This window comes from Dryobates pubescens, chromosome 33 (genome assembly GCF_014839835.1).
Source record: "Dryobates pubescens isolate bDryPub1 chromosome 33, bDryPub1.pri, whole genome shotgun sequence".
NCBI lineage: Eukaryota > Metazoa > Chordata > Aves > Piciformes > Picidae > Dryobates > Dryobates pubescens.
This window is the reverse complement of record NC_071644.1, coordinates 7,464,567-7,490,877: the sequence shown is the minus strand read 5'-3', so window position 1 is coordinate 7,490,877 and position 26,311 is coordinate 7,464,567. Positions and strand designations below refer to the sequence as shown.

Below are 26,311 nucleotides of genomic sequence, written 5' to 3'. Positions count from 1 at the left end.
CTGTCAGCCTAGGATGAGCAGCCTCTGGATTAGCTCTGTGGTATGATTCTAGGAGCTGACATCCCCCTGAACAGGTCCTCTGTGCCTCAGTTTCCCCAGTTACAAACTGGGATATCTGCTGCTGCCTTCCTGGTGCTGCACTCTGGAGCTCACCACTGCCCAAACCATAAGAGGTATTTTTAGTACTGCCTGAGCAAACCAAAGAGCTCCCCAGTTCCTGAGCCTCTTTCCACTGTTTGTTGTTGCAGTGACCTCCCCAGTGTTGACTACAGCTTAACTCAGCTGCCTCACAGTGTTGTGGGAGAGCAGCAAGCCAGGAATAGCCTCTGTTTATGTGCTGCTGCTCTGGTGGCTGCCCTCTCATTGTGGCAGCTGCTGGAGAAGCCTTTCAGGATGCAGAGATCAGTGAAAGCAGAGCTGCCACTGGCTGTGTTTGCAGCTTTGCAAGTGGCTTGGTTTTTTGGGGGGTGGTGGTGGTGTTCCTGTGTTTTTTAGCTCAGCACTGGTGAAAACCACAGTGCTGGTGCTCAGCACATGGCAGCCAGCAGTGCCAGTGAAAACTGGAGTGTGGCTGGAGTGCAGGGCTGGGCTGCCCAGTGAAACCTCTGCATTTGCTGGCACTGCCCTCAGCGTTAGCAGATGGTCAGCTCTGCTTTCTGAGTGCCCACAATCATCCCCACCCCGAGCACTGCCTCCAGTTCTGGGCCCCCCAGCATAAGAGGGACCTGGAGCTGCTGGAGCAGGTCCAGAGGAGGCCACAAAGATGCTCAGAGGGCTGCAGAACCTCCCCTGGGGGGCAGGCTGAGAGAGCTGGGGCTGTGCAGCCTGGAGAAGAGAAGGCTCCAGGGAGACCTTAGAGCTGCCTGCCAGTGGCTGAAGGGGCTCCAGGAGAGCTGGGGAGGGGTTTTTCAGAAGGGCTGGGAGTGATAGGATGAGAGGGGATGGATTGAAGCTGGAGGAGGGGAGATGCAGACTGGAGGTTAGGGAGAAGTTCTGTCCAGTGAGGGTGGGGAGGCTCTGGAACAGGTCGCCCAGGGAGGCTGTGGCTGCCTCCTCCCTGGAGGTGTTCAAGGCCAGGTTGGATGGGGCCCCAATGGCAGGGGGGGTTGGAACCCACCCCATTCTCTGCATCCATGGCTCTTACTTGACTTTATTGCTGCTGGGGTGGTGTCTTTCAATGCTGGAAGCAAAGTGCCTGACACACCAGAGGCAGTCACCATGGCAGCAGCTCCCAGCCTTAACGCTGCTCACACGAGAACACATCTGCTAAGTGGCACTGGGGCTTTGGGGATGTTTCCCCTCCTCTTCCCCCTTATTCCCTCTATCTAATTTACAGGTTGAACACCCAAGAGCATGGTGGCCAGGCCTCCACACTGCTGCTTGCCTGCTGCTCTGTGGTTGTTCCCTGCTTAGTGGGGGGAGAAGGTGTCGCTTCCAGCCGCGTTCCGAAGCGAAAAGCCTCTTCCAGCACACTGTGCCTCAGGGATCTGCAGTGCCTGGGCTGGAATTATCCATTCCTCTCCCTGCTGTAAGGGGGGGGTGGGGGGGGAAGTCTCTTCCTCTTTCTGTTGACCTATTTATCTGAGAGCTACAAAAATGTTCCACTCCAAAGGTTTCTGAGTTGCCCTTCGCTGCGCTGTGGCAGTGCAAAGCTGCTGCACCCACAGATGGAATGGAGTCTTGGCTTCCCCTTTGTGTTTGCTTCCCCCCCCCCCCTTCCTTTCTTTTATTGAATTGATTATTTAATTTAAAAGGAAACTCATTCTTTGGCTTTGCACATTCCTCCCACCCTGTAAATTATAACCCTTGGCAGGGAGGGGCTGCCTCAGACTTGAAGCTGGCTGGAGCCGAAGAGCAGCGTGGTTGTGTGTTGTGAGGGACACAGAGGAGGCTTGGCTTACCCTGCAGAAGGACTTGGGGATTCTAGGGGGGCTGTGCAGTGGGGCTGTGCAGTGGGGCTGTGCAGTGGGGCTGTCTAGTGTAGGAAAGATGTTGAGGTGCTGGAAGGTGTCCAGAGAAGGGCAACAAAGCTGGGGAGGGGTCTGGAGCACAGCCCTGGGAGGAGAGGCTGAGGGAGCTGGGGTTGCTTAGCCTGCAGAAGAGGAGGCTCAGGGGAGACCTCCTTGCTCTCTCCAACTCCCTGCAGGGAGCTTGGAGCCAGGTGGGGGTTAGGCTCGTCTGCCAGGCACCCAGCACCAGAACAAGAGGCCACAGTTTCAAGCTGTGCCAGGGGAGAGTTAGGCTGGATGTTAGGAAGAAGTTCTTCCCAGCGAGGCAGATTGGCCACTGGAATATGCTGCCCAGGGAGGTGGTGGAGTCCCCATCCCTGGAGGTGTTTAAGAAGAGCCTGGATGAGGCCCTTGGTGCCATGGTTGAGTTGATCAGATGGTGTTGGGTGAGAGGTTGGACTTCATGATCTCAAAGGTCTTTTCCAACCTGGTCCATCCCATCCCATCCCATCCCATCCCATCCCATCCCATCCCATCCCATCCCATCCCATCCCATCCCATCCCATCCCACCTCACCCCACCTCACCCCACCCCATCCCATCCTATCCTATCCTATCCTACTCTATCCCCTCAACCAGTGGCACCCCTAACCCTAGCAGGCAGCAGGGAGGGACTCAGGGACTCATTGAGGTTGCAAAGAGACCTCTCAGATCAGCGAGTCAAAGGGAAACCTGCCTGCCCCCACCACTGCAGTCACTGACATCCTCATGCTCCTGGGAAAGGGTAGTGGTCCTGGGAGGAGCACAGGCACCTTCCCTGTGCCAAAGGTGCAGCAGCAGGTTGTAAGTTAGGCAAGCATTTGCCCTTCCCTTCGTGCAGCTCAGAGGAGTTTCCCTCTGGCCACGTTCTGGGCCCGCGCAGGGTGCCGGCTCTGAACGCGCCCTGAGAATCGCCAACCTGCTTCCCTCTTCCTCTCCCATCAGACCCAAATGTTGTCAGGGGCCACAATGTCATCAATGTCATCATCCCTGAGAGCAGGATGCACTTCTTCCAGCAGCTGGGCTACGTCCTGGCAACCCTGCTGCTCTTCATCATCCTCCTCATCGTCGTCGTCCTCATCAGCCGCAAGCGCCGGCACAGAGGTGAGCGCAGGAGGGGCCCTGTGGTGCCTGCAGGGACCTCCCATGGCAGCTGGGCCATGGCTGATGGCTAAGAATTACTGCAAAGCACAGTGCTGAGAGCAGGGATCCCCCTCTGGGTCCCCTCCTGCAAGGCACAATGCAGGGATCCACTTCTGGGTCCCCCCCTGGTGTGCTCTTTGCAGAGCCACATTCATCCTTGTTTGGGTGGTGTCTGGGAGGGCTTGGCTGGCCTGGGTCCCACTGCTCACTCTGCTGCTTCTCCCTGTTTAGGTTATGAGTACAATGTGAAGAAATATGGAGAGTAAGTATCATTACCTGGGATTGGAGGGGGTAAAGATGAGCTTGTGCCTGACCTTCAGCTGTCCCTGAGAGCCTAAAGCAGCTGAGGACCTGGTTAGTAAGAGTGCAGCTCTGTCAAGCAAAGGCTGTTGGTGGAGTTCATTCCTTGCTTCCCAACAATTCATAGGTTCAATGGAAGATTTTGTTTGGAAGGGACCTTCAAGATCAGCCAGTTCCAACCCCCTGCCATGGGCAGGGACACCTCCCACCAGCCCAGCTTGCTCAGAGCCACATCCAGCCTGGCCTTGAACACCTCCAGGGAGGAGGCAGCCACAGCCTCCCTGGGAAGCTTGTTCCAGTGTCTCTCCACCCTCACTGGAAAGAATTCTCCCTCCTCTCCAGTCTAAATCTGTCCTCCTCAAGCTTCAATCCATTGCCCCTCATCCTAGCACTCCTGAAAGGTGCCTTCCCCAGCTCTGCTGTAAGTCCCTTCAGGTACTGGAAGGCTGCACTGAGGTCTCCCTGGAGCCTTCTCTTCTCCAGGCTGAACAACCCCAGCTCTCTCAGCCTGTCCCCAGAGGGGAGGTTAGGGGTGTTAGGAAAGCAGTTGTGAACAAGTGTGAGAGGAGCTGTGCCAGCACCATTTGTCACTGACCTTTCTCTTTCAGGAAGGATGTAAACCTCAAAGAATTTACAGTTGACACCACAGATCTGACTCAGCACAAAAGTGAAGACCTCAGGCTGGGTATGCATCAGCTACAACTCTTCCCCAAAGCAGCTCCAAACCCCTTAGAAGTGAGGATTCTTTGGCAGCATTTAGATGCCCCTTTCAAAGTGATTTAAGCTCCTGATTGTAAAGGGCAGCCTTGAGAATCTCAGCCCCCAGGTCAGTGCAGGCAGAGGGACTGCAGGGGGGGAGGGCACTCCTGCCTTTGGAGTTTAACTGGAGGCTGGTTGCTGAGGTTGGTCAGGAGCCAGGCACAGCTGCTTCTGTTTCACCTGGAGCTTTGGGGAGTTCTTTGCCATGCACCTGAAAGGCAAAGTCAAGGGAGTGCAAACCAGTGTGGGATGAGAGCAAGACAGCATCTAGGGCAGAAGATTCCTCAAATTCAAGCAGTGTAGGAAAGAGAACCAAGGCAGTTCTCCAGTCCCTCTCCTCTGTGCCTCAGCAGAGCTCTGCTGTGAGCAGATTCTTCGAGGAGGTGCAGCAGTCATCCCCAGGTGAGCTGCAAATAGACAATGCAGGGCTTCTGACACTGGCTGGAAGAGTCTGTGCTGCCTCTGAGGAGCAGGGAGCTGAAGTATGCATAACTGAGCAGAGCCAGGGGCAAAGATTAAGTCCTAGCAGCTTTCCCTTTTCCTGCTGAGTGGCTGAGTAAGCCCATGAGTTACTCCTGGAGGTGTGGAGGGGCCAGGCCTAGGGTGCTTGAAGGAAGGACTGATCACCCAGCTGCCTGGGCTCTGAAGCTTACTGCTCTAATGGCTGGCTCAATTCCACTCCTCCTCCCTGCCCCAGATTACAAAAACAACATCCTGAAGGAGAAGGCTGAGCAGGCCAGGAGCTTCCCAGCAAAGAACATCGACTTAGACAAAGGTAATGATGATTTGCTTCACCCTAATTGGTGGCTGCAGGAACCTTGTGATGGGCTGAAGGAGGGAGGAGGGAGGGGACACAGTTTAGCAGTGAGCTGACCAAGCCACAGCCAGATGAGGAATGCTGAAGGTCAGGGCAGATGGCAGCAGGAATGAGCAGCTAGGTCCCTTCCTAGCCTTTCATCAGGGAGCCACAAGATGCAAGCAGTGATTAGGCTTTGAAAAGCTTCTGGCATGGCACAAGTGGAATTTGGTTCTTTGTTGGAAGAAGAGGAATGCCTGGCAGGGCTGGGAGAGTGCAGGCTGGGCTGGAACCCCAGAGGGAGATGTAGCTCAAAAATGTCCTGGCCTGGTGCTTGAGAAGAAAACAGTGGGCAGAAAAGTGTTTGGAGTTGAATTCATTTATGGCTGATGAGCAGTCACTAGCTGCATCCAACACAAGCAAACAGCTCTGCTTCCCTAGGGGCTGAGTCTCCTTATCCAGGAGTCATAGATTCATAGAATGGGTTGGGTTGGAAGGAACCTCCAAGCTCAGCCAGTTCCAACCCCCTGCCATGGGCAGGGACACCTCCCACCAGCCCAGGCTGCTCAAGGCCTCATCCACCTTGGCCTGGAACACCTCCAGGGAGGGGATATCCACAGCCTCCCTGGGCAGCCTGGGCCAGTGCCTCCCCACCCTCCCTGCACAGAATTTCTTCCTCCAGTCTCAATCTGCCCTGCCTCAGTCCTGGGTATCATGAGTATTAATCCTGAGTGTTGGGAGTATTAATCCTGAGCATGATGCCTCTTGTGCAGGCTCACACTTCTGTCCAGCAGTGCTTGGAAGCAGCTGGCAGGTTCCATGGCTCCTTTCATGGGGATTTAGAGCACAATAAGTGTGACTAAAGGATCAAGAAGGGAATGGTCTGGAGAGTCCATGAGTTGCCTTGGACCTGCTGTCCTTGCTTTAGTCCTCAGAGGGTGTTGTGCAGAGATGATCTGTGCAGTGATTTGGCCTCAGGACCTCTCCCTGTGGGCTTTGTGCAGAAGGTCTTGGGGCCAGGGCTGGCTGCAAATGGCCACTGGTGGCTGTGTGGCTAAGTCCATGCCACCCTGTGTGCTGCTTTGGATGCTTTGAGCTCTCTCTCCAGGCACTGACCTTCATTTCAATCTGCTTGCAGATTTCAGGAAGGAGTACTGTAAATGAAGACATTCCCAAGCTGCTGGCTGGCCCAGAAGCTTCAACCAAAGAGAGACATGGAAGAGAGATGCCTTTTCTTCACCTCATGTCCTTCCACTTCCCCCAGATGTGGTTTTCTCACATAGACTTTCCCCCCATTAAACACAAGGGGCTTTGCAAATGCTTCTTGACAGAGTTTAGGCTGTCTTGGGTGCACTTAGGATGGGTCTGGGTTGCCTTTTCTTCCTCTTCTCTTCTCCCAACCCTCCCCCCCCCACTTTTCCTTTCTTGAGGTTTGAGTTTTTATGAGCTGAATCAGCAGACCTTTTGCTTTGATGTTACTGCTTTAAATAAACCAACCTGCAGCACCACTCTGCAGCCCTCATTCCCTCAGGCACTTTGGCCATGTTGTGTGCTCCCCAGCACAAGAATAGCAAAGCCTGCTTGGGCTCTCTGGTGGGCTGGTGTAAAGCACTGTCACACAGCACTTTGCACACTCCAGCTGCACCCCTGCACAATGTAAATGCCTCCTTTGCTGCATGGGGGGAGGTCAATGTCCTCATTTTCCAGGGGAAAGCAAGGCACACAAATGACCAAGGGGATCAGCTCCAAAGAGCTCTGGAAGCCTAACTCTGTTTTCCTGACTCTGAGCTTGATTGTTGATTTGTTTTTGTTTCACACAGAGTCACAGAAGGGTAGGGGTTGGAAGGGACCTCTGGAGAGCCTCCAGGCCAACCCCCCTGCCAGAGCAGGAGCACCCAGAGCAGGTCACACAGCAACACATCCAGGTGGGTTTTGAATGCCTTCAGAGCAGGAGACTCCACCACCTCTCAGGGCAGCCTGCTCCAGGCTCTGCCACCCTCACAGTGACAAAGTTTTCCCTTCTGTTCCCCTGGCACCTCCTCTGCTCCAGCTTGCCCCCAGTGCCCCTTGTGCTGTCCTTGGCCATCCCTGAGCAGAGCCTGGCTCCAGCCCTGCACATCTTTATCCCCAGCAATGAGGGCAACCCTCAGGCTGCTCTGCTCCAAGCCCCAGCTCCCTCAGCTGTGCTCACAGGGAGATGTTCCACTGTCTGCAGCAGCTCTGTGGCTCTGTGCTGGTCTCTCTCAAGCAGTTCCCTGAGGCTCTTCTTGAACTGAGGAGCCCAGAACTGGACACAATATTCCAGATGTGGCCTCAGCAGGGCAGAGCAGGGGGACAGGAGAACCTCTCTTGACCTGCTGGACACAGCCCTTCTAATCCACCCCAGGCAGCCATTGGCCTTCTTGGCCACAAGGGCACATTGCTGGCTCAGGGGCATCCTTCTGGCCACCAGGAGCCCCCAGGTCCTTTTCCCCAGAGCTGCTCTCCAACAGCTCAGTCCCCAACCTCTACTGCTCCTTTTCTAGGAGTGGAGAATGACCTGTGTCTAGATGTTAACACTCCTCTCTCTTAGTGGAGAGCTTTCTTTTTAATGCCTTCAAATACTGAAAATATTGATGATAGAAGAGTAGAGAGGAACTAAGCCACAGCTGGGCAGAGCTTTGCCTTTCAGTTTGCTTAGCCCTTCTGCTGCTCTCTGGGCAGTTTTGGTCATGAACTGCCTTTATCTTCCCTGAAATTCACCCTCTAAGAAGTGCTGAGGCTGGGCAGAGCCAGGAGTCAGTGGAGAGAAGGGGCTGGGGCTGGGCCCAGGTGCCTGTTTGCCTGCCCTTCCCCCAAAGCAGACAGCTCTGCTGTGGCTGGACCTGAGTGAAACCCAAGGCACATTGCTGCAGGTGCAGGAGGCTGTGCTGGTTATTCCATCAGGGTGGCAGAGTCTCAAGTAATTGTCATTAACGTCTTCCTCCCTCCCTTTCATGTCTGTGAGTCAAAGGTTGGAGTTCTTGACTTGCCAAGTTCCAATGGCTTAGAGACACCAGCTCCAAGGGGGGATCCTCAGCAGCTCCAGAGCCATTTCAGTATCTCACTGGCTGCAAAACAAGCAGTGGGAAGTGTTCTAGGAGTTCCCCATCCTTGCTTTGGTCCCTAGCTCGAGTTTGGGTGGTGGGCAGAGGTGCCACTATCACCCCAGAGTGATGCAGGGGGCAGTCCCAGTGGAGGTGATGTCTCAAGAGAAGGCTGATGAGCAGAGCAGGAGCTTTCCAAAGCAGCCTGCCACATGCAGTGTGCAGTTCAGCATGGCCCAGTTCTGGCTGCAAGAGAGCCAGGCAAGGCTGCTGGGCAGCCAGTTGTGCTCCCAGGCTGGTGGGGAAAGAGAGAGAGAAAGCAAGCAGCTCTCAGCTGGAGGGGTTTGGTTTGTTTACTTCTTAACACACAAATAATCTCTCTTCATTTCCTCTTAATAAGAGGAGCTAGCCAAGGTTGTTTACTCTTTAATGCAGGTGAGGAGCCTCTTAGGTCCTGCACTTGGTCTGGCAAGTGTTGGCAGGAAGCCTGTGGCTCATCTTGGGTGTGAAAATTAGAGGCCTTGACTTGCAGGTAACCACTAGGCTTAGAGGCAGGACCACTCTGCCCTGTTGCCAGTGCTAGACAGGTTGGTTTGCTCTCCCTTCCCCTCAGCTCAGCCTTTTTTGTGTCTTCCCTTCTCATGGAGGAACTTTTTAATGTGTAAGTTTGGCAGATGCTTTGCCTGAGTTACCCCCAGCAGTGTTCTCCCTGTGCTGATGGGATGCTGCATCCTGGCAGGCTGCTTGACTCACCCCTTTGCAGGTTCTTGGCAGCTTTGGCCTCATGTATTGTCTCCTTGGTCTCCTGAGACATGCATTTTCTGTTGTGCTAGTTAAGGCAGTGACAGCCTCTCACCTTCTCCTGCCAGGGAGTGCTGAGCTCAGTGAGGGCAGAGAAATGGCAGTGGTTTAGGGCAGGTACAGAATGGGTTGGATTGGAAGGGACCTCAAAGACCATCTAGGGACACCTCCCACCAGCCCAGGTGGCTCAAGGCCTCATCCAGCCTGGCCTTGAACACCTCCAGGGAGGGAGCAGCTACAGCCTCCCTGGGCAGCCTGTGCCAGTGCCTCCTCACCCTCACTGGAAAGAATTTCTTCCTGATCTCCAGATAGAAGGAAGCTTTGGTCCAGCAGGTTTGGCACCCTGGAGGAACATCCCAGTTTCCCTCTTTCCTTTCCAACTGGGTGGCCTCTGGTACCCATTTCACTTAATGTATGGACTTGTGGAGCAAGGAGAGGGTGCATGGCAGTGACTTGAAAAGGGGTTAGAGCTGAAGCTGGAATTAGAGCCCCCTGTGTTCAGCTCTGTGCACACTCTGCTTCCTCTCCAGACTGAGAGGAGGGCTTGTTCCATGAAGCTTGGGTCTTCCTTTGTTGTAATCTCCATTATTCTTGTGACTTGACTGCCTCCATTGGTCACTGCTGTGTAACTCTCCTGGCATGTAAGAAATAAAGGAGACTCTCCTGGAGTTTCAAGCTCAGGTGGATTTTCTTGCCTGCTCTTTGGAGGTGCTAAGCTATTAGGCAGCATTGGCTCATTCCTCCCAGTGGCTGGGCAGCCTGCTTCATCTCAGAGCATCCTCACAGTGTAGAGAAAGTGCAGACTGGGTACAAGAAGTTATCCCAGGGCTTTCAGTCTGCTTTCCACATGGGCCAGGGTCATTTGACTTGGTCATGGGACCCAGAGGCAAATGTGTGCTGTAGCATGAAGAGCAGCTCTGCAGCTGGAGCTGGAGTTCAACCCATCCAGCAGAGCTGCAGGTTGGCTCCTCCTTCACAGCACAGAATTCTGCTAGTCCAGAAGGGAAGGTAACATCCTGCTGGAATACCAGCTGCCCTTTTCTGCTTCACTCCCAGCCCAAATTCCTCTTTCCCTTGCAGAACTAACACCTTGCAAAGTTCCTGCTGCACATTCTGCTCTTGGAGGACTTCCACCCACTGAGTAGTATCCCAGCTGGCATGACAGAGTTCTTCCAGGGACACTGGTGGAAACAGCTTGTGTTGCTGCCTGGATGGACAGTGCAGGGTGCAGGTACAGGAATCTGAAGGATCAGAGCAGGATATGAAACTCAAAAGTGGCAAAGAAAGGCAGCTGGCAAAGTGAGATTAGTTACCAGCCTGCCCAGCTGTGCTGAAGGTATTCTCTGCACTCTTACCTGGCTGGAGAGCACTCTGCAGCCAGTCTCTTAGATCCATGGAAGGGTTTGGGTTGGGAGGAACCTTAAAGCTCAGCCAGTTCCAACCCCCTGCTGTGGGCAGGGACACCTCCCACCAGCCCAGCTTGCTCAAGGCCTCATCCAACCTGGCCTTGAGCACCTTCAGGGAGGGAACATCCACAGCCTCCCTGGGCAGCCTGTGCCAGGGTCTCCCCACCCTCACTGGGAAGAATTTCTCCCTAATCTCCAGTCTAAATCTGCCCTCCTCAAGCTGCTCTCTTGCCACTTCTTGCCACCTCCTCCCTGGGGTGGATCACTCTCTGCTGGCTGCTTTCTCACATAACCAGGGGTCCAAAAGTGCAACAAGTTAAAAAGGTTGGGGGTTGAAGACAATGGGAAGTGGGTGAGGGGCTCCAGTTCCTTCTCATTGGGCTCTGCTGGTGCTGGGCATGAGTTCTTGAGCAGATGGGGCCAGGGCCCATCTACAATGAAGTTCCCATCTGAAGTACCCACCCTGGTACTGCTGTGGGACTGGGCTGCCCCTGCTAGAGCCTGCAGGGGAGATTTTTCCACAGTGAGGAGAAGCCAGATGAGAACTGCTGAAGAAAAGATACTCTGGGCAATGTGAGATCATCCTGCAGCTGGTGCCAGTCCTGCTGGGAACATCTGACTCAACAGCACTTCCCTAACATCTCAACTCACCTCTTTTTTCCCCCTCCCCACTCAAATGCCACAGGCAAAGCAGAGCAGCACCATGCTGTGAAAATCAGAGAAGCAAGAAGGTCAGAAAAGGCCTCAGAGGTCATCAAGTCCAAGCTGTCACCCAACACCTCCTGACAACTAAACCATGGCTCCCAGTGCCACATTTTTTGAACACCTCCATGGACAGGGACTCCACCACCTCCCTGGGCAGCACATCCCAAGGGCCAATCTCTCTCTCTGGGAAGAATTTCTTCCTCACCTCCAGCCTAAACCTCCCCTGGCACAGCTTGAGACTGTGGCCTCTTGTTCTGGTGCTGCTTGCCTGGGAGAAGAGCCCAACCCCCACCTGGCTCCAACCTCCCTTCAGGGAGTTGTAGAGAGCAAGAAGGTCTCCCCTGAGCCTCCTCTTCTCCATTACCCACAGCACACTGTGGCTGTTGGGAGCCACTTTGCTGGCCTGAGGGGACACATGTTGGCTTGGGACATGGAGCTTGGGTGGAGTCTTTTTGGGGGGCTTCCAACCCACCCAAGCAGTGTTTGCAGGCCTGCTTTGTCCTTGCATCTACAAATTGCCTGAAGTGATGCAATCAGGATGAAAACTGAGGTCTTCCTGCCTAGCTTTAGCCAGTGCTGGATGCTTTAGTGCTGATCCTTTCTGCTGCTCCACTGGGGTCTGCTGGCAAACTCCAGTTATTTGCTGCTGGGGCATCCTGTTACTTTCTCTGTAGGCCATGGGGCTGAGTTTCCAGGAAAGCAGCTGGGAAGAGGGAAGAGCTAATTCAGCAACCCCAGGGCCTGCTCTGCAGACCACTGAAATGAAACATTTCCATTGCCTTCAAGTGCTCTGCAATGGAGTCCAGATTGTCCTCATTTCCTTCCTGCCTCACAGGCTGGGGGGAGTGGAGAGGGACTTGCTAGTCATTAGGCAGAACACATTTCTGAGGGGCTGAAGAAGCACTGGGGAGCTGGGAGAAGCAGGATGAACAGCCAACTAGACATCCCTAAGCCAAAAAGCCCCCAACCCCTCCACTGTTGCCTAGAGGTCAGGTTCTGAAACAGGCCTGGGGCCCTCTGCAGCTCAGCTGCTCTGGAGAGAGTGGCTGCAGGGACATTCTTCAGGTGTGACTCTGCCCTTTGAAACAACAACAACAGCAAAAAGTGCTGCAGCTGCCTGGAAGAGGTTGGAGAACCAGGGGAAAACCAGAAGCTGAGGAAGGAAAGTGGATTGGGTCGTGATTAAGCAGGAGCTGGGACTGAGCCATTGAACTCATGGCTGAGGTGTGCAGCACAGGGCAGTGTGATGCTGGAGAGTGCCCCAGGGGTGCAGTTGGGGACAGCTTCTCCATCACTGGCACTGAGAAGGCTCCAGAAAGAAGTGTGGGAGAGCTGAGTTGTCGTGGCTGGAGCATTGATGTTCTGACCTGCCACATCTTCTTGACTGCTTGTCCAGTTCTTGAGTCCTGTGTCCAGTTCTGGGCCCCTCAGTTTAGGAAAGATGTTGAAGGGCAACAAAGCTGAGGAGGGGTCTGGAGCACAGCCCTGTGAGGAGAGGCTGAGGGAGCTGGGGTTGCTTAGCCTGGAGAAGAGGAGGCTCAGGGGAGACCTTCTTGCTCTCTCCAGCTCCCTGAAGGACACCTCCCACCAGCCCAGGTTGCTCAAGGTCTCATCCAGCCTGGCCTTGAACACCTCCAGGGAGGAGGCAGCCACAGCCTCCCTGGGCAACCTGTTCCAGTGTCTCCTCAACAGAGTCAAATTAGAGGGAAAAGAGACTGGAACAGGAGGAGACACTCTTCATTCCTAGCAGTCTGGGCATCTGCTGCCAACATTGCTTAATGCTTCCCATTCCATTCTGGTGATTTCATTTTAGCAGTCCTCCTGGAGCACCCACATGAACCTTGTCCTCTAGTCCTCTCTTTCTCCCTCCCAGCAGAAGGGAGGGAAGTGCCTCACTCCTACAGACCTGCAGGGCAATGTCCCTCTGACCCTCCACAGCTAAGAGGGTTGTTGGAAATGCCACTGAAGATACTCTCTGCCATCTCCCCCTGGGTTGAATCCAGCGTTAAGGAAAGCCCCGGGGAGCTTTGCCCAGGAGGCTGACGAGCAGGACTGCAAGGCTTCTGCTTCCCTCTAGTGTTTAATGTCTTTGTTTGCTTGTAAAGCATGGGGACTGAATGAGAATGAGATGGGACCTGCCCCCAGATGAAGAGCAGCTGCTGGAAGAGGGCAGATTTAGACTGGAGAGTAGGAAGAATTCTTTCCAGTGAGGGAGGGGAGGCACTGGCACAGGTTGCCCAGGGAGGCTGTGCAGGCCTTCTCCTCCCTGGAGGTGTTCAAGGCCAGGCTGGATGAGGCCCTGAGCAACCTGGGCTGGTGGGATTTATCCCTGCCCATGGGGGATGGAACTGGATGATCCCTGAGGTCCCTTCCAACCCAAACCAGTCCATGGATTGGTGCTGAGCAGGGCAGGCTTCCTCTAGCAGGCCAGAGGCCAGCTCTAGCCCAAGCCATGTTTCCTGAGCCCCTGAGCTTTATGTGGTTTTTGCAGTATGAGACTCAGGCAAAATATTACCTCCCAACCCTTTGGTCTCTTAATGACCTCCTGAATCCCTCTGAGAGACCCAGGTGGTGTCCAGAGAGAGATTAAATCTGCCAAGAGCTCTGTTCTGGCTCTGTTGCCTTTGCTTTTACTTTCAACAGCTGGAAACACAATGGCTTGTGTCATTGTCAGATGCCTGCCTTGGCACAGCCATGGATCTGTGACTCACAAAAAGCTCTCAGAGTCCCCCCAAGCACAGAAGAGAGGAGATAACACACTTTGAACCCACTTTCATGTCACAGTCGAGCCACAAGCTAATCCAATTAATGAGTGGACATGGGATTGCAGAACACACCACTGCTCCATCAGGGCTCACATCTTGCTTCTTGCTGAGTTCAGGCTTTAACACTCGAGTGGAAAACAAATAGGAGGCATAAAATCTCTTGCTATTAGTGCTGTGCTCTCAGAGATAGTGCAAATGGTCTGGCTGACCCCTGCAGGGAGCAGATAGTGGCCTGAGGCATAAAAGCCACTCACCCTTTGCTTCATTTGTAGAGCAGAGCACTTCATTACCACACAAGAGAGCGAGCAGGCCTGTCAGGAAAGCCATCCTCTGAGTTACACTGATGGCTGTTGCTTGTCTCAGAGCTTAGCAAATCATTATTTGCTGAAAGGGAGCTGACCAAAGGAAAAGCAGAGCTCTGAGCACTCTGCCACTCGCCAAAGCTGGGCCTTGGCAGCCACTCTGAGATTTCCTGGGTAGGTTTATTGATTCCCCTCTCTCCACCTGCAAGTTCCTTGGAAAAGAACAAAATCACCTTTCACTTGGAGGGGTGTGTGTCACTTGGAGGGGTGTGTGTCCCTCGGAGAGGTCTTTCACTTGGAGGGGTGTGTGTCACTTGGAGGGGTGTTTCCTCTCAGGAGTCAGCTGCTGTCAGTAACATCAGAAATCTTCAGAGCTTTGTGCCTCCCTCAGTCACAATCCTGGAATTGAAAGAGTGAGAAAAGATTAACCTTGCTTAAATGGAATCCATCTCAACTCTCAGGGAATACAGAGGGGGAAAGTGAGCCCAAAGTCTTGAGGTACCTGGAATACAGCGTTCTGCCTGCTGTCACAATGCTCTGAGCAGTCACTTCTCTGGCCCCTCCATCTCTCAGGTGAATATGTTGGAGAGAATGTGCCTTGCACAGGTGGAACAGAAAGCTCTGCTCACTGGGGGTGTGTATAGCAGCACAGCTCTTCCTCTTGCCACGTGAATGTGGATCCTGACCACCCTTACACATTGCCTGTGGGGCTGTACCTGGAAAGTGTTTACTAATTCCTGGAAGGAGAAAATAAAGAGCCAGCTGCAAGGGGACTCAGAGTGTTTTCATAACCCTTTGGGAATGTTTACTCTGTTTTGTTCAGTCCAAAGGCTGTGCTGCTTACACAAGCAGAGCATCTCCTGTATGAGGCACTCAGATAAACCACTGCCAACATCAAAAGCACCCAGGGCAGTGCTTGTGCACCTCAGCAGTTTGAATGTGAAAGATGATTATGAGGGTAAGGAGAGCTTCACACCTTTGCTCTTGCTTCTTCTTGTTCCCTTGGAAAGGATGGAACCAGCATGATGAGGCTGCTAAAGTCAGGCTGGCCCTGCAGAGGTGTGAATCCCTGCATGGTGGGTGCTGGAAGGGACCTCTGGACATCATCCAGTCCAACCCCCCTGCTAAAGCAGGGCACCCACAGGTGCAGCTTGCCCAGGCTCACAATGTCCAGGTGGCTTTGGAATCTCCCCAGGGGTGACTCCACAACCTCTCTGGGCAGCCTGCTCTAGGGCTCAGCACCCTCACAGCAAAGAAATTTTTCTTTAAGTTCAGGTGAAACCTCCTGGGTTCCAGCTTGTGTCCTGTCTCTGGGCATCACTAACAAGAGCCTGTCCCCATTCTCTTGCTCCCCAACCCATTAGCTATCGATCGGCATTGATCAGGTCCCCTCTCAGGCTGCTCTTCTCCAGGCTCAACAGCCCCAAGTCTCTCAGGCGCAAGCAGAGAAGCAGCGCGGCCCTTGCTCCCCGCACTGCACCCCGAGTCGCCGCCCGCTGGGCTGCAGCACAGGCGGCAGCGGGGAGGGAGCCCCCGGGGAGCCCAGCCTGGCTTCGTCCGCGGCTCCCGCAGGCGCCGGGGCCGCGCCGGGCCGTGTGCGGCCGTGTCGCCGCCGCGCCGGCAGGGGGCGCGGTGCGGAGGCGGCGGGCAGCGCGGCGGCGGCGGCAGGAGGCGGGCGGCTGCTCCTCGCGCCCCCGCCGCCCGCCCGCCTCCCCTCTCCTCCCCTCCCGCCGCTGCCCGCCGGCCCGGGGAACGGGGGGCCGGGGCGGCCCGCTGCCGAGAGCGGCGAGGGGCGGCGAGCGGCGGCCGGAGGATGCAGGCGGGGCGGGCGGCGGCGGGCTGCCGTTCCCGGGTCGGGCAGCTAGAGAGCAGTGCAGGGAGCGAAATCCCGGCCGAGGAGCCCCTGCGCGGCGGCGGCCGGGCGCTGGGAGCTCCCTTCCTGTCGGGGGCGGCTCTGGGCCGGAGGCCGTGAGAGAGGAGCCGAGCGGCGGCGGAGGCCCGGGCCGGCTCCCCTCCGCTCCCCCTCTTCCCATGGCGGAGACTAAAATCATTTACCACATAGACGAGGAGGAGACCCCCTACCTGGTGAAGCTGCCCGTCCCGCCGGAGAAAGTCACTCTGGCCGATTTCAAAAATGTCCTCAGCAACCGGCCCGTGCACAGCTACAAGTTCTTCTTCAAGTCCATGGACCAGGATTTCGGGTGAGCGCCTGCGGCTCGCCGGGCGCTGCCCGGCGGCGCGGGGGGCGGCGGTGCCTGCCCCTTCCCTCCTCCCCGCGCCCCTCGCCGCTGACAGCGAGGGGAGGGCTCTCAGCCTCCCTCGGCCCCGAGCGCCAGGCACCTGCTTCGCTGGCGGCGGCCGCCTGCCTGCCGCCCGCGGGGCTGTGCTGCGGCCCCCGCCGCCGTGCCGGCAGGGCCGTGCCCGGGCGCTGGGCCGTGCCCGGGCGCTGGGCTGCGCGGCCCTGCCCGTCAGCGGCTGCGGCCCTGCCCGCCGCGCACTGCGGCGCCCGCTCGGCGCTAGGCCCCGGCGGCGGCCGCCGGCACCCGGGCGAAGCCGCCGGTGCCGCCGCTAACATGGCGGCGCGGCCCGGCCCGGTTCGGCTCGGCACGGCTCGGCTCTCCGGGGCTGCAGGCGGCCGGCGGTGCTGCCGTCGCCGTTCTCCCCCCTCGGCGGCCGCTGGTCCCCCTGCGGCCCGTCCGTCAGCCCGGTGCCCGCCCCGGCAGCTGACAGCCCCCCGCTGCCCCCCGAAGCCGGGAGGCTTCTCGGTTTGCGTCTCAGTACCCTCCCCCCGGTGCTCTGGGGCCGTGACCGGGGCAGGCCGGGCTCTCTCTGCCGCTCCCCGGCCGGGCCGGAGCCTGAGGCCGGGTGGCAGTGACCGGCGGCCGTAGCTGTCACCGCGCCGGGGCGAGGCCGCGGGGGCTTCGGCCGGAGCGTTCGGCCGGGGCGGGGGTCTGTGAAGGGCCCGGGCGGGCCGGGCTGCGGGCGGGCCGGGCTGCGGGCGGGCCGAGAGGTGAAGCCTGCCGCGGGTGCAGGAGTGCCGGCTCGGGAGCCGGGTTGCGCCGCTGGGTCCGCACCGGCGCCCCGCGGGGCAGATGCTGGGCGGCAGGCGGCCGCTGCCGCTCCCGGCTCGCCGCTGCCTTCCGCTCGGGGAGACGCGGGCCAGCCTTCCAAACGACCTTTGTGAGCCTCTAGGGCAAATCTCTGCCTGGAGCCGAGGGGATATTTGAGGTGGTTCTAGCCTCTGCACGCCAGTGTGCGTTGCGTGCCACTGGGTTTATTTACAGCCGTCATAAAAGGAGCCAATAAAAACCCATTTGACAGTTTGCCAGACAGTAACTTTCAAAGTGTATTAATCCTTTCGTGGCTGATCACTTCTCTTTGTACTCACATCTGTCGCTGGCAAGACGATTTCACGTGTTTAAACGCCAGGGGAAAAGGGGGAAGAAAAGAAGGGAGCAGGTTAGTGGGAAGCTGATGTGAACCTGACTCCACAATGAGGCTGTGGCCGAGGTGTGAACGTGGTGTCGGGTTGAGGCAAATCATCCCAAGCATCCTTTTACATACGGTGCAGCCTCTTCCCTACCCCTGAGACCCGAAGCCTTTCATGTTAATTGTGTTTTTATCCCCGGTGGAATGTGGATGTTGTTTGTTGATGTGCTGCTGCTGCTGTTGGTGTTGGCTGTGCTGGCTGGAGGAGTGTTCGAGGCCTGGCTCCGGGTTGCTCCGGGTTGTGAAAACAGTTTTGGAGGGGAAATAACTCTTGCAAAGTGTTTGCTTTCCAAAGAGAGGGGGGGGGGGGGGGGGGGGGGGGTTTCTGCCACTCTGCTCTGGGGAGACCTCACTTGGAGTCCTGTGCCCAGCTGTGGGACCCCTGACACGAGTGGGACGTGGACCTGCTGGAGGGGGTCCAGAGGAGGCCACAAAGATGATCAGAGGGCTGACAGGCTGAGAGAGTCGGGGCTGTGCAGCCTGGAAGAAAGAAGGCTCTGGGGAGACCCTGGAGATACATTTCAATCCCTGAAGGGGACCTACAGCAAGGCAGGGGAGGGACTGTTCAGAAGGGGCTGTGGGGATAGGATGAGAGGCAGTGGTTGGAAACTGGAGCAGGGCAGATTTAAGCTGAACATCAGGAGGGAGTTCTGCACACTGAGAGCAGTGAGGTTGGGGCCTCATCCCTGGAGACATTCAAGGTCAGACTTGATGTGTCCCTGGGCAGCCTGCTCTAGCTGGAGGTGTCCCTGCTGCCTGCAGGGGGTTGGACAAGATGAGCTTTGAGAGTCCCTCCCAACCCAATGCAGTCTGTGACTCTGTAAAATTAAGGTCTTTAACCACTGATAACCTTTTCTCCTTCACCCTCAAAGTGCCAGGGACACCTGGCCCTGCTGTTCTCCTGTGAGCTGAGGCTCTTGAGTTTCTATGCTGCAAGCTCAACGCAGGCTGCTGGGTTTGTTGAGCCAGCACATGCAGAAATCCAGGCCTGCAGAAGGTGAGCCCTGCTGGGGCATGTTGAACGTGCTAGGAAGGTCTCCAACACGTCTGGGCTGATCTGTGAGGAGGTGACAGAGTTAGCTAAGGTAAACCCTGCGCTGGAGTCTCCTCTTGGTCTCAAGGCTGGGGTGAAAACGATCTGTTATTCTTGTATTGTCTTGGAAATGGAGAGGGTGGCAGGTGAAGGGCTGCAAGTGGGTGGTGAGGATTAGGAGCTGTGAATTCTGGCTCTTATTTAAACAGTAGCCTGGAGTGTGGCTGCTGAGTGCATCAGGGTGGCAAATCCATGGTCCTGAGGCAGCTGGCGGCGGCTCTGCGCACGGTGCCTCTTGCAGGCCGAGAAGCTGTCCGTCAGGTTTTGTGTTTGCTTTTGGGTTGTTTGTCAGCCAGATCTGTGCTCTTCCCTGGGTCCCACACACTTCACAGAATCATGGAATGGCCTGGTGAGAAAAGACATTAAGAGCAGATTGAGACTGAAGCTGAGGAAGAAACTCTGTGCAGGGAGGGTGGGGAGGCCCTGGCACAGGCTGCCCGGGGAGGCTGTGGCTGCCTCCTCCCTGGAGGGGTTGGAGGCCAGGCTGGATGAGGCCTTGAGCAAGCTGGGCTGGTGGGAGGTGTCCCTGCCCGTGGCAGGGGGGTTGGAACTGGCTGATCTTGAAGGTCCCTTCCAGCCCAGGCCATTCCATGCATCTCTGGATGAATCATCAAGCCCAACCATAGCCCTAACAACCATGTGGAAACACTGGAGTTAGGAGGAACCCGAGATGACTCTTGGCTGTCTTATCGAGCGCTAATGGTAAATAGAGGCTCTTCTATCATCAGCCTGGCTTCGAACTGCTGAGTGCTTTTAATGGCTGCAAATCACAGATGTAGTCACCACTAACCATAACAAAACTCTGTATCCAGTTTCTGCTCTGTGTGCCTGCAAACATCCTCCAGAGGAGCTCCTTCCCCTGCCCGCCCCGAGCGGCTGCTGAGGCTCCAACGAGAGTCGCGTTTTGGGTCGGGGCTGCGGCGTTCTGCGCTTCCAGCCTCCTGTTCCTGCCCTGCCTGCACGGAGCTGTTGATTTGGCAGGGTGACTGCTGGTTGGCAGGGTGCTTTTGCAAATCCCAGTGTGGAGTGAAGAGTGCTTCTTGTGTTAGGAAAGCAAATGTTTTCCTGGAGGAGTGGAGCCTGCTGGAGCAGGCAGCCGTCGGGAGCTGCCCTCGCAGTGCCGCACATGTTGTTGTAATTAAGGCAGGGCCTTTTCCTGGATCCTGGAATAGTGTAATAAATGATTGTGCTCAGGAACAGGGGCTGTGCTGACTGGTGCCCAGCTGGGACACAGAGAGTTGCTGAGGGTTGGAAGGGAGCTGGGTTGGAGATCTGGAGCTGTGTCAAGCTGTGTTATGAAATGAGGCGGTTCTGTGGTTCCGTGTACCTGTGCTGAGCTGCCAGCCTGCTTCCAGCTTTGCTTCTCAGAGAGTGCAGGAGAAGAAAGGTGTAGGAGTGGCCTGATCCCTTCTGAACTACCATTTAATTTGCTGCTCTGCCTCTCAGTCTTAATGTCACACTATCAGTAAAGCTGGGGACAATGGATGCGGTGTGGAGCCTTCCCCTTGGTTTGCCTGGCAATGCTTCTTTGGCACAAACCCTGCCTTTTGCTCTGGGATTTCATTCTCAAGGGTCCATCTCTTGATGGCCTGGACCTGCCTTTGTTGTGATGGGCTGGACCTGTCTTTGTTGTGATGGGCTGGACCTGCCTTTGTTGTGATGGGCTGGACCTGTCTTTGTTCTGATGGCCTGGACCTGTCTTTGTTCTGATGGCCTGGACCTGTCTTTGTTCTGCTGGGCTGGATCTTAGTTCTGCTGGGCTGGACCTGTCTTAGTTCTGCTGGGCTGGACCTGTCTTAGTCCTGCTGGGCTGGACCTGCCTCCCTTCTGTAAGCCCAGGCTTTTCTCCTGACTCCAGCTGCAGGCATGATGCTGTTTGCAAGGTGCAGGATAACTGTGGTGTGACTTTAAGGCTCAAGCCTTGGGAGTGCTTTGTAGGTTCTATTTTCATTCTGGCTGGTGGGAAATGAAGCCCTGAGATCAGAGGATCAGGGTCATATATGCCATGGCATCCACCACCAGTGACATTCAGCAGAGGTGGTGCTTGTGGTGTGTGCTCCCCAGGCAGGGAGCTGCCTTGCCAGCTCGCTTGGTTGCTGATCCCTTCCCCTCGGGGGAAGAGCCCAGGGGGCACTTTGCTCACAGGTTTGTTGATTCTGAGGCTGCAGCCACACACATCCTTGCAATAACAGAGGATGCAATTTTGTTCATGCTTTGATGGTGGAAAGATGGCAAATATTGAATCAGTCTGGACCCAGAGCTATGGTTTGTGGTGCCTGGGCTCTCGTAGCTGAGACTCTGACAGCTGCATAAAGCTGTGTTGAGTCCAAATGATTCATAATGAATCTCTGCCACATCCCATAAGGACTCCTATCTGTCTGCTCTTAAATATTCTGTGTTTCCAGAGCTTTTCTTGTACAGCACTCTCACCAGCTGCTCAAAACACACAATTATGGGTGTATATGATCCAGGCACTGCCATAAGTTCCCTGTTTGACTTTTGCTGTACAGTAACCTACTGTGAGAGCCCCTGGTGCTGTTTCATCAAGTGCTATGCTGGTAGCAGGAGAGATTCAGAGGAGGAGCTGTACCCTCTTAAGCACATGGCCTGTACAAAAGCTCACACTGATCATTTCCCTCTCTCCTGTAACATTCTGGCTTCCTTTGCTCTGCTCAGTCCAGGTGTCCCTGGGGCAGGAGCTGCTGCTGGTGTCTCTCAGTGCTGTGGGGTAGAGAGCAGCCAAGCTCAGGCTCTGCAACCTCCATCCATGGAATACCAGAGAGTGTCTGTTCTGCCATCCTTCTGGGTGAGGTTCAAGTCCTCATTCTTTCCATTGTGTGAACTAAGACTCTTTTGATTATACTTCTTCAGGGAGTACTTTGAGGAGTGGCTTTTGAGGCATTCCTTTGGTATCAGCAAAAGAACTTCCTCCTGGACTGCACTTTTGGGTGCAGCCATTTCTCGAGCAGGAATTGATTTGCTTGGAGTGTTGAAGCCAAGCAAGCAGCTGGGATTTAAAGCAGCAGGACTCTGGTTTGGGCTTGGAATAGTGAGCTGAATGGGGCAGTTTCTGCAGGGAGAGGAGTGCTGCTTTGTGTCTTTCCTCATGGAAGCAATGTACCCTCTCTAGTATCATCCTTGCCCTGCGAGGAGTCCTGACTGAGGAGCAAGAACCCTACTTGGCAGCTGGGTGTCTGTGGAGGTGCAGAATCAGTGCTTTGTGGGGAGAGCTTTTAGAGCCAAGATATGAAAGACACCCTCAAAAATGTTGCTTCTTGGGGGGGGGGAAGGAATGAAAGTAGGAGATGCCTCAGATTGGTGCTTCAGGTGCCTCTGGCACACTGGAGAGCCAGCAGCTGGAAACCAGAGAGCTGATTTGTGAGTCACATGTGCAGAGTTCTGCACTCACTGAATCCCACAATGTCAGGGGTTGGAAGGCAGCTCCAGAGATCACCAGGTCCAGCCCCACTGCCAAAGCAGGATCATGAAAGCTGTTGTAAAAATCCAGCCAGCAAAGGAACAAAACCCATGGAAGCCTTATTGCTGCCTCCTCTGTGTCACTCAGGTGCCACAGAGGTCTGGGCCCTGAGCTAGCCACACTCCAAAGAAAGTTTTCTGGGCTGAGATCTGTGCTTGGAGAGCTGTTTCCACGCTTCCCTTCAGCACAGTGGACAAAAGTGTCTTGCAGGCACTGTTCAGCCTTTTAGGTGGACTCTGCTGTGTGCTGTGTAGTAACTGAGCACAGGTTTGGGTTGAGGTTTTTTTTCCTTTGGTAGTTAACTGCCACAAAGATTTTAATGAGGTATTTTTTTTTTGCTGGTGTTTTTTTAAGGAGCTCCTCTCAAGACTAAAGAGCAGCATGAAAGGATGCCTGCAAACCATACCTGTTTGAAAAGTGAGCAAGCAGGTGACAGAGGCTGATGTAGGTCAGTTACAGGTAGGAGTTTGTCTTTTCTGGGTTGTATTTTCTGCTTTGCTTTGTTTGCAACAGAATTGAAGTGAAGGCAGGAGAGCCACATCTGCATCAGGGCATGTGGAGCTGGGAGGCTGATGTGCAGGGGAGGCAGGTGCTAAAAATAGCCCTTTAGGAAAATGATCTCTGCAGCTCTGTGACAGGGATGGATACCCACAGAGTGAGGCTGTGTGTGGATCAGAACTAGGCAAGGAGGTGTTGAGGCAGCTACTGTGATCAAAGCTCTGACAAGAGCTGTGGCTGCCTGAGTGGAAAATTTCACAGCTCCTACACAGGCTGCAAGACCTCAGGGTAGGTTGGCTGTGAGGGTCTGGAGAGCAGGCAGGGGATTCAAGGTGATGTCCAGGTTACTGACCTGTGCAGGCAGATGAGGAGATGAGAGGATGTGTGCCATGCCATTTATGGCCTTGAAATGAAGGCTGAGGTCTCCTTACAAAGCAACCTTATAGAAGCTCTCTCTGGGCCTGTTTGCCATACAGAAGCTCTCTCTGGGCCTGTTTGCCATACAGGAGCTCTCTCTGGGTGCTTGTTTGCCATACAGAAGCTCTCTCTGGGCTTGTTTGCCATACAGGAGCTCTCTCTGGGCTTGTTTGCCATACAGAAGCTCTCTCTGGGCTTGTTTGCCATACAGAAGCTCTCTCTGGGCCTGTTTGCCATACAGAAGCTCTCTCTGGGTGCTTGTTTGCCATACAGGAGCTCTCTCTGGGCCTGTTTGCCATACAGGAGCTCTCTCTGGGCCTGTTTGCCATACAGAAGCTCTCTCTGGGCTTGTTTGCCATACAGGAGCTCTCTCTGGGTGCTTGTTTGCCATACAGAAGCTCTCTCTGGGCTTGTTTGCCATACAGGAGCTCTCTCTGGGCCTGTTTGCCATACAGAAGCTCTTTCTGGGCTTGTTTGCCATACAGAAGCTCTCTCTGGGCTTGTTTGCCATATAGAAGCTCTCTCTGGGCTTGTTTGCCATACAGGAGCTCTCTCTGGGTGCTTGTTTGCCATACAGAAGCTCTCTCTGGGTGCTTGCTTGCCATACAGAAGCTCTCTGGGCTTGTTTGCCATACAGGAGCTCTCTCTGGGTGCTTGTTTGCCATACAGAAGCTCTCTCTGGGTGCTTGTTTTCCCATGGACAGCTCTGTCTCTTTAGTCTCTTTTGCCCTCAGCGTTATTGAGGCAGCTGAGTGTTTTTAGGAGGGCTGAATGAGTAAGGAAGTACTGCCATGAGGACAGAAGTGGCAAAAGCAGGCCTCCTTCTGAGGACAGGCTGAGGGAGCTGGGGCTCTTTGCCTGGAGGAGAGGAGACTAAGGGCTGACCTCATTCCTGTTGCTAAAGCTGTGCAGGGTGAGTGCCCAGAGGCTGGAGCCAGGCTCTGCTGGGGGCTGCCCAATGCCAGCACCAGGGGCAGTGGTGGAAGCTGAGGCAGAGGAAGTGCCATGGAAACAGGAGGGTGACAGCAGACTGGCACAGGCTGCCCAGGGGGTGTTGTGGGGTCTGCCTCTCTGGAGATGCTCAACCCCCACCTGGCTGTGTTCCTGTGTGACCTGCTCTAGGTGACCCTGCTCTGGCAGTGGGGTTGGACTGGATGAGCTTTCCAAGTCCCTTCCAGCCCCTAACACTCTGTGAGACTGTGATTGGTGTCCTTTGAGTGGCAACTCTCTGTGTCACCTCCCTTGCCTCAGGCTGCTTCATCAGCATCCAGAGAGCTGAGATACAGCTAGGCTGAGAAGAACCCATGGGTTTGCTTGGGCAGGAGGTTCAAGAGGCTTGAGCTGGCAATGCAGTCACATAATTTGCCATCCAGATCTTTGCAAATGCCTGTGGCATGGTCCCTGACATTCTTCTTTGGATGGCAAGTGTGGGTGAGCAGATGGAGCAACAAATGGGCTTCTTTCAGACAGTTTTTTGGCCAGGTTTGCCTGTCTGTAGGCTAGAAAGGAAGGATTGCATCATAGGCAAAGCTGTCTTCAGGTCATGCTGGGACAGCTGCTCCCTGTGATGGGAACAAGCATGGCTGCCCAGGAGCAGGATTGCAGGGCACCTTCCAGCCCCTGGCTGGATTCAGGAGCCTTCCCTTCTGCTGCTGCCAGCCTTGCTCTGGGAGGCTGCAGCGTGGGAGCTCTTCTCTGGGTCTGCTCCAAAGCCTGGGGAGGGCACTGAGAGTCTTTCTCTGCAGTGCCCTCCATTCTGAGCCAGTTTCTGGCTGCACTGCTCTGCCAGAGGAGCACTGCAGGTTCAGATGTGTGGCTTGCAGTGAGTGCAGTGGGAGGAGAATGCTTTGTAGTGAAGCCTTCCTCAGAACCCCCACAGAAGGCTGAGCAAACTGAGTTGAGAAGGTGCTTGGGTTGGGACTGGTTCTGTGAGGCAGCTATGAAGCTGAGGCTGGTGGCTCTGACCTTCCAGATCCCTGGGCTGCTGGTGGTGGCTCTGACCTTCCAGATCCCTGGGCTGCTGGTGGTGGCTCTGACCTTCCAGATCCCTGGGCTGCTGGTGGTGGCTCTGACCTTCCAGATCCCTGGGCTGCTGGTGGTGGCTCTGACCTTCCAGATCCCTGGGCTGCTGGTGGTGGCTCTGACCTTCCAGATCCCTGGGCTGCTGGTGGTTCTTTCCAGCTTCCCTCCACCCACTGTGGTCTGTGGCACACTGAGGCACTGCAGAGCTCTTGGTCTGCTGCTGGTGAAGCACACCAAAGGTGAAGGCTAAGTTTCAGCTGGATTCAGTCAACTCCATCTGGAGTAATACTGTGAAATACACTGGAGAGAGTCCAGTGGAGAGCCACTAAGCTGCTGAGGGGCCTGGGACATCTACTTTACAAGGAAAGGCTGAGGGCCCTGGGGAAGAGCAGCCTGAGAAGGAGTCTGATCAATGCTGATCAATAGCTGAAGGCTGAGTGGAACCAGAGTCTTCCCAGTGGTGTCCAGTGACAGGGCAAGGGGCAGTGGGCACAGACTGGGATGAAGGAAGTTCCATCTGAACACAAGGGAAAACTTGTTGGGTGTGAGGGGGCTGAGCCCTGGAGCAGCTGCCCAGGGAGGCTGTGGAGGCTCTCTGGAGAGCTCCCAACCCCCCCTGGCCACTGTGCTCCTGGGCAGGCTGCTGTGGCTGCCCTGCTTTAGGAGGAGGGTTGGACTTGGATGGGCTTCAGAGGTCCCTCCCAACTTCCACTGTTCTGTGGTTCTGTGAACATAAGGATTACTAAGAGCAGGTCCTAGGCCTGAGCACCTGGATCAAGAGCCAGCACAGAGAGGCTCAGGGAGGAGGAGAGTTCTCCAGACTGGAAGGGAAATGTCATTCATCCCTGGAGCAAGCTGGAGCAGAGTTAGCCAGTGGAGGGCAAATGGATCAGTGCACAGCTAAAGACTCAACTGAGGCTTGGGAAACAGGCACAAGCCCTGGGCTCAGCCCCAGCTGTAGGCTTGTAGTCAGGCACTGAAGCACAGTGCTGAATTGGGGGCTGTGTTAGCTCCTTGCCTTTGCTGCTCTGAGCTTTTTTCCCCCCCTCCCCTCATTTTCTCTGCTGAAACCTCCTGGCTGGAGCCTCTGTCTCTTACTCCCTGTGTTTCTCCAGCATCTGGCACTGTGGGGCTTTGCTGTTGGCTGCCATCAGAAAGCACTGCTGTGGTACAAACAGTAACAGCATGGAGCAGAGCAGCCCAGCAGAGCTGCTGCTTTCCAGCCACACCAGCTTTGCTCTGCCCATGTTTTTGCCAGGCTGGTTCTGATGGCTGTCTGCAGTCC

At 55.4% G+C, this 26,311-nt stretch overlaps 2 protein-coding genes across 4 annotated transcripts in view; both read left to right on the top strand.

Moving 5' to 3' along the window:
- Positions 1–16,001, top strand: part of MXRA8 (matrix remodeling associated 8) — a 31,468-nt gene extending 15,467 nt beyond the window's left edge. Inside the window, exons 6-10 of the mRNA XM_054175695.1 lie at positions 2,933–3,091; positions 3,362–3,392; positions 4,039–4,115; positions 4,887–5,053; positions 15,537–16,001. Of these exons, the coding sequence (XP_054031670.1) occupies positions 2,933–3,091; positions 3,362–3,392; positions 4,039–4,115; positions 4,887–5,053; positions 15,537–16,001 (899 nt within the window). The remainder of the gene's footprint in view (positions 1–2,932; positions 3,092–3,361; positions 3,393–4,038; positions 4,116–4,886; positions 5,054–15,536) is intronic.
- DVL1 (dishevelled segment polarity protein 1) overlaps positions 15,694–26,311 on the top strand; it is a 79,934-nt gene continuing 69,316 nt past the window's right edge. For 2 of the 3 annotated variants that reach the window (XM_054175879.1, XM_054175881.1), the window contains exon 1: positions 15,948–16,230. In XM_054175879.1, the coding sequence (XP_054031854.1) occupies positions 16,061–16,230 (170 nt within the window). In that variant the 5' untranslated portion in view covers positions 15,948–16,060. Of the gene's footprint in view, positions 16,231–26,311 lie in introns of all 3 variants that reach the window. The other variant, XM_054175880.1, reaches the window with a different exon arrangement.